The following is a 15,337-nucleotide window of genomic DNA, read 5'->3' on the forward strand; positions in this document are numbered from 1 at the left end:
CCTGACATTTTAGGGAACTTCTATTCCCTTCCCTTCCATTCCCTTCTCCTACCATCCCAGTAGACCCCATGTGATGCTCTAAGTTATTGCTTCTTTCCCATGGCTCAGCTGGTAAAGAATCCACCTGCAATGTGGGAGACACAGGTTCAATCCCTGGGTTGGGAAGATCTCTTGGAGAAAGGAACGGCTACCCAGTCCAGTGTTCTGACCTGGAGAATTCCACGGACTATTCCATGGAGTCACAAAAAGTTGGACATGACTGGGTGACTTTTACTTTCACTTTCACTTTTTTCATAATGGTAGAATTTACTTAGATGATGTTTTGATTATGATAGCAATGTGTAGGATGGATTATTCCAATGAATCAATACAATTTCAAATCTTTGTAAATAGATAAATTAACTGAATGAGTTCTTAAATATTTTCAAAAGTGTGAAATCATCTGAAATAACTTTTAAATTTGTGGCAGATGAAATCTGTTAGCAGTTTGGTTCCCTAGGCTGGGGTCTTTGAAAAAACTCAAATCAGACTGCCATAATATCCATATTTCCCTGGTGTGTAATGGTTAATTATCAAACTCATGCTTGGTGATGAAAATGTGAGTTCACTGAAGTCATCACATTACATGACCGGGAGCAGCCCTTATTCCCTACTGTCTGATCCAGGTCTACTGTGTGAGGGTCTGCTTAGACCTGTGGCCTCCTTTTTCTTATCCTCTTTCCATGTCCGAGCTCTATCTGCTTCTCAGCTGGGCATAAACAGAGCTCTCCTTTTCACAGCTCCCGTTCCTCTCCGAGGTCTGCCTAGTTGCTTCTCTGTGTAACATGTTGTCCAGCTTAAGCTTGCCAGAAACCCATCTGCACTTAACTCTGTGATCTCAACTGTTATTTCTGGAAAACTCCCAATTCACAAGGGGATTTCTGTCTCCCTTCTTTATGCTCAAGGGAAAACAAATCAGAGAGAAGCAAACTACAGTGTCTGTGTCTCAAACTACACCTTCTGGATGGAGCCACAAAACAAAAGGCAGAATCCCATTGTTGCCCAGAGAACATCCGGTCCTGGTGGGTTCGGCGCAACTGGGCCATGATGATGGCTTATGCTTTCCAGACATTCCCTATAGCATCTCCCACAATTAGTCTTAGAGTTTTTGTTTAAAATGAAAGGTAATAGGCTAGGGTTATGATCATATTGCCTTGGATGAATTATGGTGAGGCCAGATGTAGCTCAAGAAAGAGAAACCAAAAAGAGCCTTATAGTCTTGTCACTTACAGTCCCCTGTGAGCGGAGGCACATCACGTAGGGTCACTCTGGGGAAGCAGCAGGGTGGGTCACCAGGCAGGAGGGTGGGAAAGACAGTGGTCAAGTCCATTTATCGTGTGGTTTCCACAGGACGGAAAGGATGAGGCAGAGCTGTAGGTTTGCTGCTGCTGCTGCTAAGTCGCTTCAGTCATGTCCGACTCTGTGCGACCCCATAGACAGCAGCCCACCAGGATCCCCCGTCCCTGGGATTCTCCAGGCAGGAACACTGGAGTGGGTTGCCATTTCCTTCTCCAGTGCATGAAAGTGAAAAGTGAAAGTGAAGTCGTTCAGTAGTGTCCAACTCCTAGTGACCCCATGGACTGCAGCCCACCAGGCTCCTCCGTCCATGGGATTTTCCAGGCAAGAGTACTGGAGTGGGGTGCCATTGCCTTCTCCGGAGCTGCAGGTTTAGGAGTGGCTAACTTGAATAATTTCGGCAGACTATAGAGCAAAGGGGCTGACTCTGGTTGTCTGGGTCCTGGCCCCAGGGTGGTTAGGATGGGGGCACAGTGGCCTGGCATATGAAATATGTTATGGGATGTAGTTGGGAGTGTGGACTTAATTAACTACAAATGAAGTAAAATTGACCAGCCTTTGGCCAAGGCCTCAAAACTGGGTTAAAACAGCACCGAGAAACTATGATATAGCTTGGACAGATACTAAAATGCTGGGGGCCTTGTGCCTGCCTCAATTATGCTACCCACTGAAGTATTATTACATCTAATAAAAATGAGACTAGTGAAACATGAGACTGAAGTCTGTGTTTGTTTAGATGGAGATTCTGACTTTGTTTCTTCATTGGTTCCCAGAGATGGACAGAGACATGTAACTGCCAGGAAAGATATGAATGGGAAACTAACGTTCTTTCTTCACTTGATACTTTTTAGTGAAGGCATCAAAAACACTGGGTTTTTATTACTAAAAATTTCATACTTCTTTCTGAATGTTCACAGTAAGATTTTAATATATACACTATCTGTGTGTGTGGATTTAGTCCCTCAGACATGTCTGACTCTATGACCCCACGGAAGGTAGCCTGCCAGGCTCCTCTAGCTGTGGGATTTTTTACACAAGAGTATTGGAGTGGCTTGTCATTTTCTCTTCCAGGGCATCTTCGTGACCCAGGAATCGAACCCTTGTCTCTTGTGTCTCCTGCATTGCAGGTGGATTCTTAACCCATTGAGTCATTGGAGAAACATACACTATCTATAAAAGAACATTTACTTATTTGGAAGACTTTTATTTCCATTTCACATTTTGTTCCCACTTCTTACAAACTAGAATGAGTTGTTCACATTCAGTAGGGATAGAACTAATAACCTACAAAGAAAATTTTATTCAAATATGTAAATTTTTACCTGGCTTGTAAGTCAGTATAGTATTTCCCCTTTTCTTACAGCTTTCCTTTGCGATGTATTTTGTAATTTCAGAAATATACGTTTTATTTGACATTTACTCAATGTTTTAAAATTTCAATGGTCAAATAAACTGCTTGTTTCTCCCCTTACAGTGTTATCCTATGCTTTATTCAGTTTCAAAGTTTCATTTGAGCATAACTGATGACTACAAGTAGCTGTCAACTTACTGATGGTGAGGCTGGGGCAAGGTCTCTAGTAATACTACCCTGTAATATACATGTGTACCCCCAAAACATGCGATATAGACGGGTTGACTCCAGCAAGAGGAGTGCTTTTTTAAAAAAGTCAAAAGAAGATGCTTTATACTTCAGTGGGAGTTTTGCCAGTGATGTTAGAAGTTGCTGTGGAAACCAGAATTAGCTGGTACTATATTTTTGATTTGTAAATATATTTGGTTTGTACTATATTTTAGTGATGTTGTAATGTCCCTCATAGATTATCACCCAGCATGAACCGTGGTCGATGGAACCCGAAGATTCTCCTAAAGTACTTTAGATGTTTATGCCACACTAAAGCAGGCTCAGTAATAAGATAACAGCTGAGGAGCCCTGAGGGCTGGCCACCCTAGACGAGAGAGGGGAAGGGTCAGGCTGTCTTTAAAACAGCTCTGACCCAAGAAGGGCAGCCCACCACGCCCAGCCTGCAAGCCCCCTCCTAATAGTCACCCAGCCACAGAGACTGGAGTTGCATGAAGTGCTTAGAATAAACAGTTCTACTGCTTACAAGGTTTAACCACCAAACATTCCTTATGAGAAAAGAAACCAAGAAGAAGAACAATACTGAATCTGAACAACTAATTTCTTAAGACCTAGGAATGTCCTGTGCTCATATAGTTATAATTTAATCCAAATACTTTGGAACCATGCTGTGATTCAATTCCAGGCAGAGAACAGAGTTTTGTACATGGCAGATTCATTTTGGAGCCCTCTCTGGGGATTTGGTTATAGGAAAATCCTCAGGCCTTCTTTGTGTTCTCTCCCCCTTAAATCTGCCCCATGGGCTGGATTTGAGAAGCAGCTTTGCAGCGAGGGCCTCTCTACGACAAGCCATGGGAAACACCTCTTTTATCTTCACAAGACACACTTGAATTGTATCCTAGAGTGTACACTTGTTATACTTGCCCAGATTCTATAGCCTAGTTCTCAAACTGGGGTTCCATTTCAGCCCATTAATGTGTTGTTAGCACAGCAGGTTTTAATGCCTTCAGAAACAATGTACTGTATACACTGCACTCAACTCCAGGGGATACCGTTTATATTGTGATCGCCCTATGTTCTAGGGAACTATGCCCATTCATGGTATAGTGGCTCTGGGCGAGGCCCTCTCCAGCTCCTGCTGTACAGTAAGTCCCCTACATGTGAATGAATTCTGTTCTGAGAGTGCGTTTGTAAGTTCAGTTTATTCATAAGTCCAAAAAGTTAGCCTATCTACTCAACTAATACAATCAGCTGTATAGTACCGTAGTATTGTAGGAGGTTTATAATACTTTTCATAGAAATAGTATATAAAAAAACACAAAAAGTAAGGATTTTTTAATCTTACAGTACAGTAGTCCTGTAAGATTAAAATAGCTGGCATACAGGGGCTGGCACTGAGTGGACAGGCAAAAAGAGTTACTGACTGGAGGAGGGAGGGGAGGTGGGACATGGTAGAGCTGAAGGATCGTCTGCAGTGGGAGGTGGAAGGCAAGTTGCCATGTCACTCACACTTGATGGAATGCACATTCACATTTTTCAGAGTTTGCAACTTGAAAGTTCATATGTAGGGAACTTACTGTATCCAAGTCTGGGTTGCATCTAAGTTTGAGATCCTTGACTGCTAGTCAACAGAGTACTGGGAGCCAGAAGACATAGGTTCAGTTCAGTTCAGTTCAGTTCAGTCACTCAGTCGTGTCCGACTCTTTGCAACCCCAGGAATCGCAGCACGCCAGGCCTCCCTGTCCATCACCAACTCCCGGAGTTCACTCAGACTCACGTCCATCGAGTCAGTGATGCCATCCAGCCATCTCATCCTCTGTCGTCCCCTTCTCCTCCTGCCCCCAATCCCTCCCAGCATCAGTCTTTTCCAGTGAGAACTCTTCGCATGAGGTGGCCAAAGTACTGGAGTTTCAGCTTTAGCATCATTCCTTCCAAAGAACACCCAGGGCTGATCTCCTTCAGAATGGACTGGTTGGATCTCCTTGCAGTCCAAGGGACTCTCAAGAGTCTTCTCCAACACCACAGTTCAAAAGCATCAGTTTTTCAGTGCTCAGCTTTCTTCACAGTCTAACTCTCACATCCATACATGACTACTGGAAAAACCATAGCCTTGACTAGACGGACCTTTGTTGGCAAAGTAATGTCTCTGCTTTTGAATATGCTATCTAGGTTGGTCATAACTTTTCTTCCAAGGAGTAAGCGTCTTTTAATTTCATGGCTGCAGTCACCATCTGCAGTGATTTTGGAGCCCCCAAAAATAAAGTCTGACACTGTTTCCACTGTTTCCCCATCTATTTCCCATGAAGTGATGGGACCGGATGCCATGATCTTTGTTTTCTGAATGTTGAGCTTTAAGCCAACTTTTTCATTCTCCATTTTCACTTTCATCAAGAGGCTTTTTAGTTGCTCTTCACTTTCTGCCATAAGGGTGGTGTCATCTGCATATCTGAGGTTATTGATATTTCTCCCAGCAATCTTGATTCCAGCTTGTGCTTCTTCCAGCCCAGCGTTTCTCATGATGTACTCTGCATATAAGTTAAATAAGTTAACTTATTCATATAAGTTAAATAAGCATGGTGACAATACACAGCTTTGACGTACTCCTTTTCCTATTTGGAACCAGTCTGTTGTTCCATGTCCAGTTCTAACTGTTGCTTCCTGACCTTCATAGGTTTCTCAAGAGGCAGGTCAGGTGGTCTGGTATTCCCATCTCTTTTAGAATTTTTCACAGTTTGTTGTGATCCACACAGTCAAAGGCTTTGGCATAGTCAATAAAGCAGAAATAGATGTTTTTCTGGAACTCTCTTGCTTTTTCGATGATCCAGCGGACGTTGGCAATTTGATCTCTGGTTCCTCTGCCTTTTCTAAAACCAGCTTGAACATCTGGAAGTTCACGGTTCACGTATTGCTGAAGCCTGGCTTGGAGAATTTTGAGCAGTACTTTACTAGCGTGTGAGATGAGTGCAATTGTGCAGTAGTTTGAGCATTCTTTGGCATTGCCTTTCTTTGGGATTGGAATGAAAATGTTGTACTTCCTGATTCATGTGTTAATTATCAAGTCAGTTAACCTTGTGGAGCTTTGGGTTATTGACTTATCAATGAAACCTGTAATATCTATTTCACAGGGGTTGTTGTGAACATTATTTATACCCTGCTTTCCAAAGAGGATTTAGAGTAGACCCATATGGTTTCATAAAATACAGCAAGATAACATAAATTAGAAGTAACTGAGAAAGAAAAAGGGGGAAAAAAGTATAATACAGGGCCAAGAGGTTGCCTGGTGGCTCAGACAGTAAAGAATCTGCCTGCAATGCAGGAGACCGGGATTCCATCCCTGGGTTGGGAAGACCCCCACCCCTGGAGGAAGGCATAGTAACCCACTTCAGTATTCTTGCCTGGAGAATTCTATGGGTAGAAGAGCCTGGTGGGCTACAGTCCATGGGGTGGGAAAGAGTTGGACATGATTGAGTGACTAACACTTTTTTAAAACAAGAGGTTGTACCTTCTGTCCAGATCTACATGCTTGCTAGGAGTGGGCCATAAATTTGCTTCTGGGAGTCCTGACAGCCAAGGAGAAAATGGAAGCTTGATCATTTTCTTTCATCACCATGTCCACAAGGTCAAAAACACACTAGAAATTTAGGAGAAATATTCTTCTTACAAATACCTTAACTAAAGGAGACTGCTCTCAAGTATCTGCATAGCAGGGACACTGCATAAAGGAGCCAACAGTATCTGCTACAGAGAGAGGTTGCAGACTGACAGCCCAAAGAGGTCAGCATTTGTAGTAGTTAGTTTGGGTTTGTTTTGGCTTGCCGTCTGAAAAACTTGATCCCATATCTTAAAAAACCAGTCAAAATATCCATATACTTAGACATTGCAATCAAACCACGAAAAACACATTGAAGTAAATTCTGGAAATAAACAATGTTTGTGAAAGAATGGAATACAACTAATGAAATACAACAGTGAAAGAATGGAATACAACTAAAAATTCCCAATGACAAAAGAATATTTAAGAGTGTCATGTTTAGCCATATTATAAAGCCCAAAAGAATAAAACATTGAATTAGCCACAAAGTTCATTCAGTTTTTTTCTGCCAAACCAGTATGTATTTGTTGATCTTGAAAAAGAATTGTCCTAACAGTTTTCACTGGAAAATATGATTATAAACTTAATGATCCAACTTCTGTTATTTATACATATGCATAGAATGCAATTCTGATGTCATAAAACAATGCTATAAATAAACAGTATTTCTAGGTTTCTTTTAGTGATACTATTTGTGTTTGTTTTTTGTATAAAATATTCATGACCTATTTAATAGAGAAATAATAGAATTTAAAATAAAAAATTTAATCTAACACTTAAAAAAAAAGTCAGTTTCACAATATATGAATTTTTAGGTTTTCTTGTTTTAAAAAATCAGATAAGCAGATAATATCATGGCTGCATGTCAAAGATAGTTGGCACTGAGAAGAAGATGCTTTTTATTTTGATGTGGTTTGTGATTTCAGGAGCACCACAGTCCCTTCTACTCCCTACTGCCTCATCTCCTATAAAACTGCTTGGTTACTTAGGAATCTGCTTTACTGACTCTTACTTTATAACATCCTTTTTGCAGGTTCAGTAGTGTTTTCTCCTGAGAGGACTGACTGAGAAAATGAATGGGAAAATGCTGGCACATGACAAAACAGTGTACTGCAATGGAAGTGGAAAATATTATTAAAATCACACCACTGAAGGTTAGAGTCCTTAAATGAATGAGTGAGAAGTAGCTAATTAATGGAATTCAACAAATTCATGAATTTCCCAGAGTATTCTGCTGTTAGAAAATAGTTTACCCAGAGTATCTGTTCCATTTGCTTTTTAATAAAAATATTTTTTAAGAATTTTTATATTAAAAAAATGGGCTTCCCTTGTGGCTCAATGGTAAAGAATTTGCCTGTCAGTGCAAGGAGATACAGGAGGTGTGGATTCAATCCCTGGTTTGAGAAGATTCCCTAGAGGAAGAAATGACAAATATTCTTGCCTAGAGAATCCCATGTACAGAGGAGTTTGGGGCTGCAATCCATAGGGTCAAAAAGAGTCAAACGTGAGTGAATGACCAGAGCTATATATTTTAATCAGAAAATAGTATTATAGCAAAGCCATGTTTTAATATGCTTTTCCATGTATAAAGTATGATTGTTAGACTCTATTATATGATTGTAATGGTCATTACTTTTACAGTTGAATCCTAGTAAGGTTGGTATTTAAAGTCAAGATTCACTTCTGACTTGTAGACTCATTGAGTCAAGTAGTGCTCTTAGCACTGAGTTGCTAATTTTCCAGAAACATAATTTGAAGTCAGGATGTTGATGGGACTTTTCCAATTATCAGAAAGAATTAATATCCAAAGTAGAAAATGAGTGATAATTGTCTAATGTTTCTGAAATGTAATGTTAGACATGGCTACGGAGTCTTTAATAGAAGATATCAGCATCAGTCTAGTGACTCCCAGCCCCCAAGTTCTAGCCCACATTAGAGACAACTCGTGACCCAGAAGGAGATTAAAGACAGTCATCTCAGGAAAGAGTCACGGGCCTCATCAAGAGTGCTGGGACGTTCCACTGCTTAGTGCCATGGAGAGAGGAGAGGAGGACTAGGACTCTCCCTGAACCCCAAGTCAAAGGAGAGGACCTCCAATCTAGAGGTTGGGGCCACGGCAGCAGTGAGAGGTTGATCTTTCCTTTCTCTCCCCAGGCAGATGACTGCTGAGCTGCCTCTGGTTCATCCAGGTGGAGCACGGTCAAGACTTTGAGGATGTGTGAATAAGAGACAGGGGCCTGCTTCCCACATGCAGGACTTGGTAGCTGGGAAGTGGTTAAAGGAGCTTATGAAACTGAGACCAGCCGAGGGTTGTCAACACTGAAAAGCTCAGATTCCACCATTTGGTTGGGAAAGATGTGTATTCTTCTTGAGTCAAGCAGCACTAGGAAAGGTTGAAAGTTTGAGCACTTGTTGCTGGACCTTGCCAAGTAGGTGGACTTTGGAGTGAGCTGACCCAGGCAGGGGACACAGACTGCAAAGTCTATGAGGAGGCTGGAGGTCTATGTGTGTATGTGTGGTGGGAGGGTTCACAAAAGGCCAGTCAAGTGGCTTTTCAAACACATTAGGGAACTGGGCAGGGGAAGTCCCATGTGGCACCTCCAAAGAACCTACAAACACACCCCTTGAGTGTATCAATATGTGACTGTCACCTCACACAGACAACTTTGTAGACAGAGGAGAATTGCAAACAGCACAGACTGGTGTCCAAAGTTGCACAGCCCCCTCTGCATCACTTCCTCTTGTGTTGACCCTTGAGGAGCTACAAGCAGCAAGTTGGTGCAGGGAGCAGTGAATGAAGTAGGGCAGATTAAAAGGGAGGGCCATGGGTCCCTCCCTACTCCAGGCCGTGGAGATGGGGCAGGAGGAGAGCAGCTTTGGATTGGTTGAATTTGGATATGAGATCACTAGACCTTCAAAAAAATGAGTGAGTCTTGGTTTCCACAGATAAGGCTGTTCTCTTAAGTGAAAGTGATTGAAAACCTACAAGATCTTTGTGAAATGCTCTCCAGCCTCAGGGAAGGGAGCTCCAGCCCGACATACAACAGAATATGCAAAGACAGTGATGAGAGAAAGGTGAGACCATATCCTCAAGTTCCCACCAGTCCATAAGCCATAAACTATGCAACTCATATTATTTGATGGGATTCTAATACGAACCTTCCCATGTCTCTTCCCCACCAACTTTATAACCGGCTTTTGTGGCAGTGTTTCTTATTCAAAATTAAATTCTTGTAACCAAAAAGTCAGAATCATAATCTTCTAGGCTTTTCTTAAAAATATTTTCTCTTACAGTTGAATTGGTTGACTTGCTTAATTAGTGTCAAAGGTGAATCTATTCTAGACATCATTTCTGAGTCATGATGTATAATAGTTAGCAACTATTTTGATTTTGATCTTCAGTCACGGTGATTTCAAATGGGATAATTAAATCATTGTAATTTCATGTTTTGTAGAAACTGTGAAGAAATTAATATAAACCATCTTGGATTGCTTCCTTTTTTTGTGTTAATTCATGAGTACCTTCCAGCAGTTCCAGTTTAAAGGGAGGTAGACTCTGGTTTCCTGTTTATCCACCTCATGGTTTTTCCTTTTGGTAGTAGAGAATTCAGGGCTAAGGATAATCCTTACCATGTGACAAAGCCCCCTCTGAAACTTCATACGGAGTTTATTAGCTGGCTTAAGTTGCCATAACAAAATACCACAGGCCAAGTGGCTTAAATAACAGAAATTAATTTTCATGTAATTCTGGAGGTTAGAGGTTCACGATGGAGGTGTCATCAAGGTTGGTTTCTGATGAGACATCCCTTCCTGGCTTGTACATCGTCACTTTCTTGCTGTGTCCTCACATGGCCTCTTGTCTGTGCAGCCAGAGAGGGAGAGGGAAAGAGAGAGATAAAGAGAGATATGGAGAACAAGCCAGAAGCTCAGGTCTCTCATCCTCTTATTGTAAAAATGCCAGTCCTGTTGGATTAGGGCTCCACCCTGTGACCTCATTTCACCTTAATTACCTCCCTAACGTCAAAGTCAGAGTGTTAGTCACTCATTTGTGTCTGACTCTCTGATCCCATGGACTGTATGTAGCCCACCAGGCTCATCTATCCATGGAATTCTCCAAGCAAGAATACTGGATTGGGTTGCCATTCCCTTCTCCAGGGGATCATCCCAACCCAGGGATCGAACCTGGATCTCCTGCACTGCAGGCATATTCTTTACCATCTGAGCCACCTGGGAAACTAGTTACTTTGACCTTCCTAAAGACCTAACTCCAAATATAGCCACACTGAGGCTCAGGGTTTTAGCATAGGAGTTTGAGGAGAATATAATTCAGTTCATAACAGGGAAGGAGGGAGAGATTCTTTTAAAGTTTTCTCTTCTTAAGATTAATGTTTCTAAAAAAGCAGATTCTTTAATTTCAAATTTAGGAGACTTCTAGGGCCAGTTACCTATGGAATTTTCTTTTACAAGTGTCTGAAACTCTGCTCAAACTAGTCAGAGAAAAACTGGTCATTTTTGGCATATGGCCAAAGGTCACATATGTCAGCCACAGCTGGATCCAGGGCTCCATCGTTAAGTGTCTGTTCTCTGCCCCAGTCCTATTTTCCTCTGGGTTGGCTTCCTCCTCAGGTAGGTGCTCTCTCTGGAGTGGCATCGGTGACCTGGGGCAGCTTCAGGCTGACCCAGTCCTTAATGTTTGTAACTTTAAAAGGAGGGATGCTCTCTCCCAAGGATCAGTTCTAATTGCCCCTGCATGGGGTAGGGATACTTGCTGATGGCCTGGACCCTCGCAGGTGGGAAAGGCCCAGCTCTCAAACAGAGAAGATTCAGGGTAGATTCAATTGGAAGACATGCCACAGTCTTGCCCTTCTAAATTTCTGAGATAAGACAATTTATTCTTCCTTTTCTAACTTGTATAATTTTGTAATTGCCAGTTCAAGGAAGTTTCCAATTAGTTCATCTTTATCATATTTGAAGAGATTCTATTTTAAGGTTGTTAGAATCTTTTGGAAAGCCACTTGGCATCATGTTGACCTTTGCACACGTCTCTGTACAGATCCTTCAGCAGATTTGGCTCCTGTGTCTTTGCTACCTGCAGGCTGTCTGCTGGGATGGCCGGAATCTCTGTTCTCTCGCCTCAACCTCTCTGCTCCCTTCTGCACACCTGGTGTAGCCCCTCTCATGTGGGTGAACATGCCTGATCCCACATCTGAACTTCTTGGGGTCAGACAGAGCTCTCATTTTAGAAAAGTCACACGGTACATATACTGTAGATATATAGATACTCCCAGCAGGATCTGGGGTAGTACCCAGATTCCATCTCATTAACATTTCTGCAGGGCAACATGTGAATGTTGACACTAAGTGGGAATAATAAAAGTCTACAGTAGCCTTGAGACAGGCTTGGACCTGTGGGCTGGGACCCTTTGCTACAGTGCTTGCACCCAGACAAATGAAAATGCAAAGAACTTATGAGGGACTAAAAATAACTGTATGTATGCACAGTTGGGGCAAATTATCAACAAGATAGAAAAAAGACCGAAAACCTAACTGCCACTTCTGAAGAGCTGGGAGTAAAAAACAGGGTGTCAGGAGCAAAAGTAGGGTACTGTGCGTGTCCCCTGCTCTCAACACCACCAAAGGGGTGGGCAGACCACCTAAACCAGCCTCTGGTCCAACCCCTGAACCTGCCCCTACCCTCACCCACATATGAGCCAACTCACTGGAGCGGAAGGAGTTCTCACTCCTTCCTGCTGCAGCAGGGGCCCCAATAAAACTTCGCCTGAGTTTCTTGTCTGGCCTCTTATCAATTTCTGTTGATGAAGGAGGCCAAGAAACGTGATCAGCAACAGCCTGGTATCAGTTCAGGCCAGATTTGACCACTAAATAAGTTATGAGAGATTTATTTTCAGGGAACACTTTATGTTTCAGATTTGTAGGCAAGGATTCTGGACCTATGTTTGCATGTATGTAGTAAGTGCTTGTGAGTACCTCTGCTGGAATCTCAGTAGCTCTGACTGGTCTCCATGAAATTTAAAACTTAAGAAGCATTTGAATTTAAGGAACATAAAGTAGTGCTTTCTAGTGTCTTGAGTTTATACTTGTATCTGTTGGGGGTAGATAGCTATAAAGAAAAAACAATTTTGTGCTGATGTCTTTACTTTGAGAGGTTCCTGGTGGGTAAATAGTTAGAAAGGCACGATACTTGAAATTAAAAGTTTTTCATTTTTTCATTTTTTTCTTAAGTACTACTTACCATCCAGGGGAAGGAAAGCATTCTCACCAAAAATGGTTATTACCAAGTGAACTGAGGTCAGCGTGAAATTCGTTCATAACTTTCTATTTCAAACCCCTTGTGGGGTTTTCACAAGAGGATTTTCCGTGTGCTTTTGTCTTTGAGCACAGAAATTAGAGAACACTCTTACCAGGAGTGAAAGCAATTCAAGCAACCAAAAATAAATTATTTTACCATTTGGAACCAAGAAGTTCAAGAGAATTTTTTAAGTTTACAACTCTTGGGCTCTCCCAGGGAGAGACAGAGGGCAAAATTGATTCCAATGTTTGCTAATGTTCCTGCCAGCTTGTGTCAGCCATTTACCATCATGATGCCTCCGTTATCCCATCTGTCAGCACCAAGAGTCTTTGCTGTATTTCAACATGTCATGTTTTCAAGAACTTCTCAATGCTGCATTCTGGTGCCTGGCAAATGTTGTGGGTGAATTTGCTGTACTTCTCTCTGATGCCTGCCGGGAGGGAGCTAGAGGAAGGATTTAGAGCATTTTCTGGTAAATCCAGATGATCACACATACTCTGCCATTGAGGTGAGCGAATGGCGTTAGGGCAGCTCTCTCATTAGAATGGTAAAAACTGACTTTTTAAATGCTCTATATGATGAGTATGGGGTTGGCTATGTACATAGGAAATATCCTGATCTGGAAAACACTCTAGGATTGATAAAACTAGTGGGTTTTTCAAATGTGGTTGGTTAGAGTGGTAACACAGGATTCAGCATCTTTGCATTGTAAATGAGGCATCAGAAAGCTGGCATGCCAAGGAACTTTGGCAGCAATGTGACATTTCGGGTTTGTGCCCATTGGCACTGTGTTTCTCTCCACTTCATGGGGAATCTGCCACCTGGTTCAGCCACAGGCCTGGGGGTTCAAATGGAGAATTTCCTGCTGGCTACTGGTCTGGGTACTAGAGGGCAGAGAAGACTTCTTGGGAGCCACCTGCCTGTACAAAGCTTTCCTTCCAGATTCAACCCAGTTTCTTCCCTTTCTATAGCTTTCCCTAAATACTCCAACCCATATTGATCTTTTCCCACTCTGAATTTCAGTCATGCCACTTTTTGCAGGAGAAAGGAGAGGGGAGTGCATCTGTTCATATTTGCTGTTCTGCTTATCTATGCTATGTAACTACCCCCAAAGTTTAGTAGCTTAAAACAGGAAACGTTTTCTCATGTCTCCTGGGTTTGTGGATCAGGAGTTCTGGCAGATCTCAGCTGGGAGTTTCTTTCATCCTTGTGGACCCCAGTCGAGGTCACTCAGTGGTTTGTTGGCAGATGGCTGATCTGGAGGAGGCTAAGCAGCTTCACTTACATGCCCAGTGCCTTGGTGGAGTGGCTGGAAGGTGTACTCAGCTGGGATGTCCCCAGACCACTTACACCTACGCTTGGTGGTCTCAGACTGATTGTATGGCAGCTGATTCCACCCATGGGATCACTTCAAGAAAAGGAAGAAGAAAAAGGAAGTGGAAGCTAAAGTATTCTAAGCCTGGGCCCAGAGTCACTTCTGCTATATTCTAATAGCCAAGCAGTTACAACTCCCAACTTTAAAGGAAGAGACCCTAGTCCCCACCTCCTATAGCATATTTGGCCGCCACCTTTAATCTTCACACTTACCTTTTTTGTTATCCAATTTTCTTCAGTATTGTGCTGCTTTCTCCAAATTAGATTGTCTCATAAATCTTCAGTACTTAGGGCAGGATTCAAGGAATACTGGTTTGAAATGAAAAGAGTTGAAAGTTTCCCTCTCTAATCACTTTCTCAAGAGATGTCCAGGTTTTGGGAAACAATTTAGGGATATCTTTTCTAATCTCATCGCTCAGAATGAAGCTCATAGGCATTTCTAGATTTCTTCCCAGGCTGAGGAATATGTTCTTTCTATCTGGGGCTCAACGGTATCAAGGCTGAGCTAGGCTCAGTGAAGGCTCTTTTTCCTGATAGTTCGTTAGTTCAGGGGCCAGCAAGTTTATTTGACACAAGTTTATTTTGTGTCATTCCAGCTCCGTGGAACCTGTGGCTAACTAAACACACTCATTACTTATACTGCAAAAAGAGTGAAAGACGTCTGTTGTTAGTCTATTCCTGACACTTGAATCTCTTCAAGATTAAGGATTCTTAAGATAAGCAAAAAAAAAAAAAAAAAGGCATTTTTGTCACCATAGCCTATTAATTTCTACCCTGAAGCATAGAATGTGGTTATTTCTATAATGATCTTAGCTTCCGGAGTAATTGATGGTTCAGTGACATACATAAGCACACACTCCATGTGAACATTTATCAGAAGAATCTGACTTAGCTTTCAAGAGTGATCATTTCCCCCCAATTATTCTATACATGGTGTTTAGAGAATTTGTAGTTTATATAGAATTAGACATGACTTAGTGACTGAACAACAACAAATATTGAAATTTGCTGACATTTAGGCTTGTCTTGTAGATTGTTATTCTAGAGTCTAGGATATCATAGGAGAAACTCATCATTAAGAATAGCTGCTCTGGTTCCTGGCAAGCCCACCTTTGGGAATATTTCTGTCCCCACCTCACCAAGCCTT

At 42.0% G+C, this 15,337-nt stretch overlaps 1 protein-coding gene across 18 annotated transcripts in view; it reads left to right on the forward strand.

Annotated features, from left to right (window-relative positions):
• The window catches only part of RGS6 (regulator of G protein signaling 6), a 625,171-nt gene that overhangs the window by 338,167 nt on the left and 271,667 nt on the right, over positions 1-15,337 (forward strand). The window contains exons 1-2 of one of the 18 annotated variants that reach the window (XM_061429328.1): positions 5,232-7,660; positions 9,453-9,581. The exons of the other annotated variants lie outside the window; for them this stretch is intronic. Coding sequence (XP_061285312.1) covers positions 9,507-9,581 — 75 coding nt within the window. The 5' untranslated portion in view covers positions 5,232-7,660; positions 9,453-9,506. Of the gene's footprint in view, positions 1-5,231; positions 7,661-9,452; positions 9,582-15,337 lie in introns of those variants that run through there. 18 annotated transcript variants of the gene reach the window in all.

The sequence above is a fragment of the Bos javanicus genome, chromosome 10 (assembly GCF_032452875.1).
Source record: "Bos javanicus breed banteng chromosome 10, ARS-OSU_banteng_1.0, whole genome shotgun sequence".
NCBI classification, from domain to species: Eukaryota; Metazoa; Chordata; class Mammalia; order Artiodactyla; family Bovidae; genus Bos; species Bos javanicus.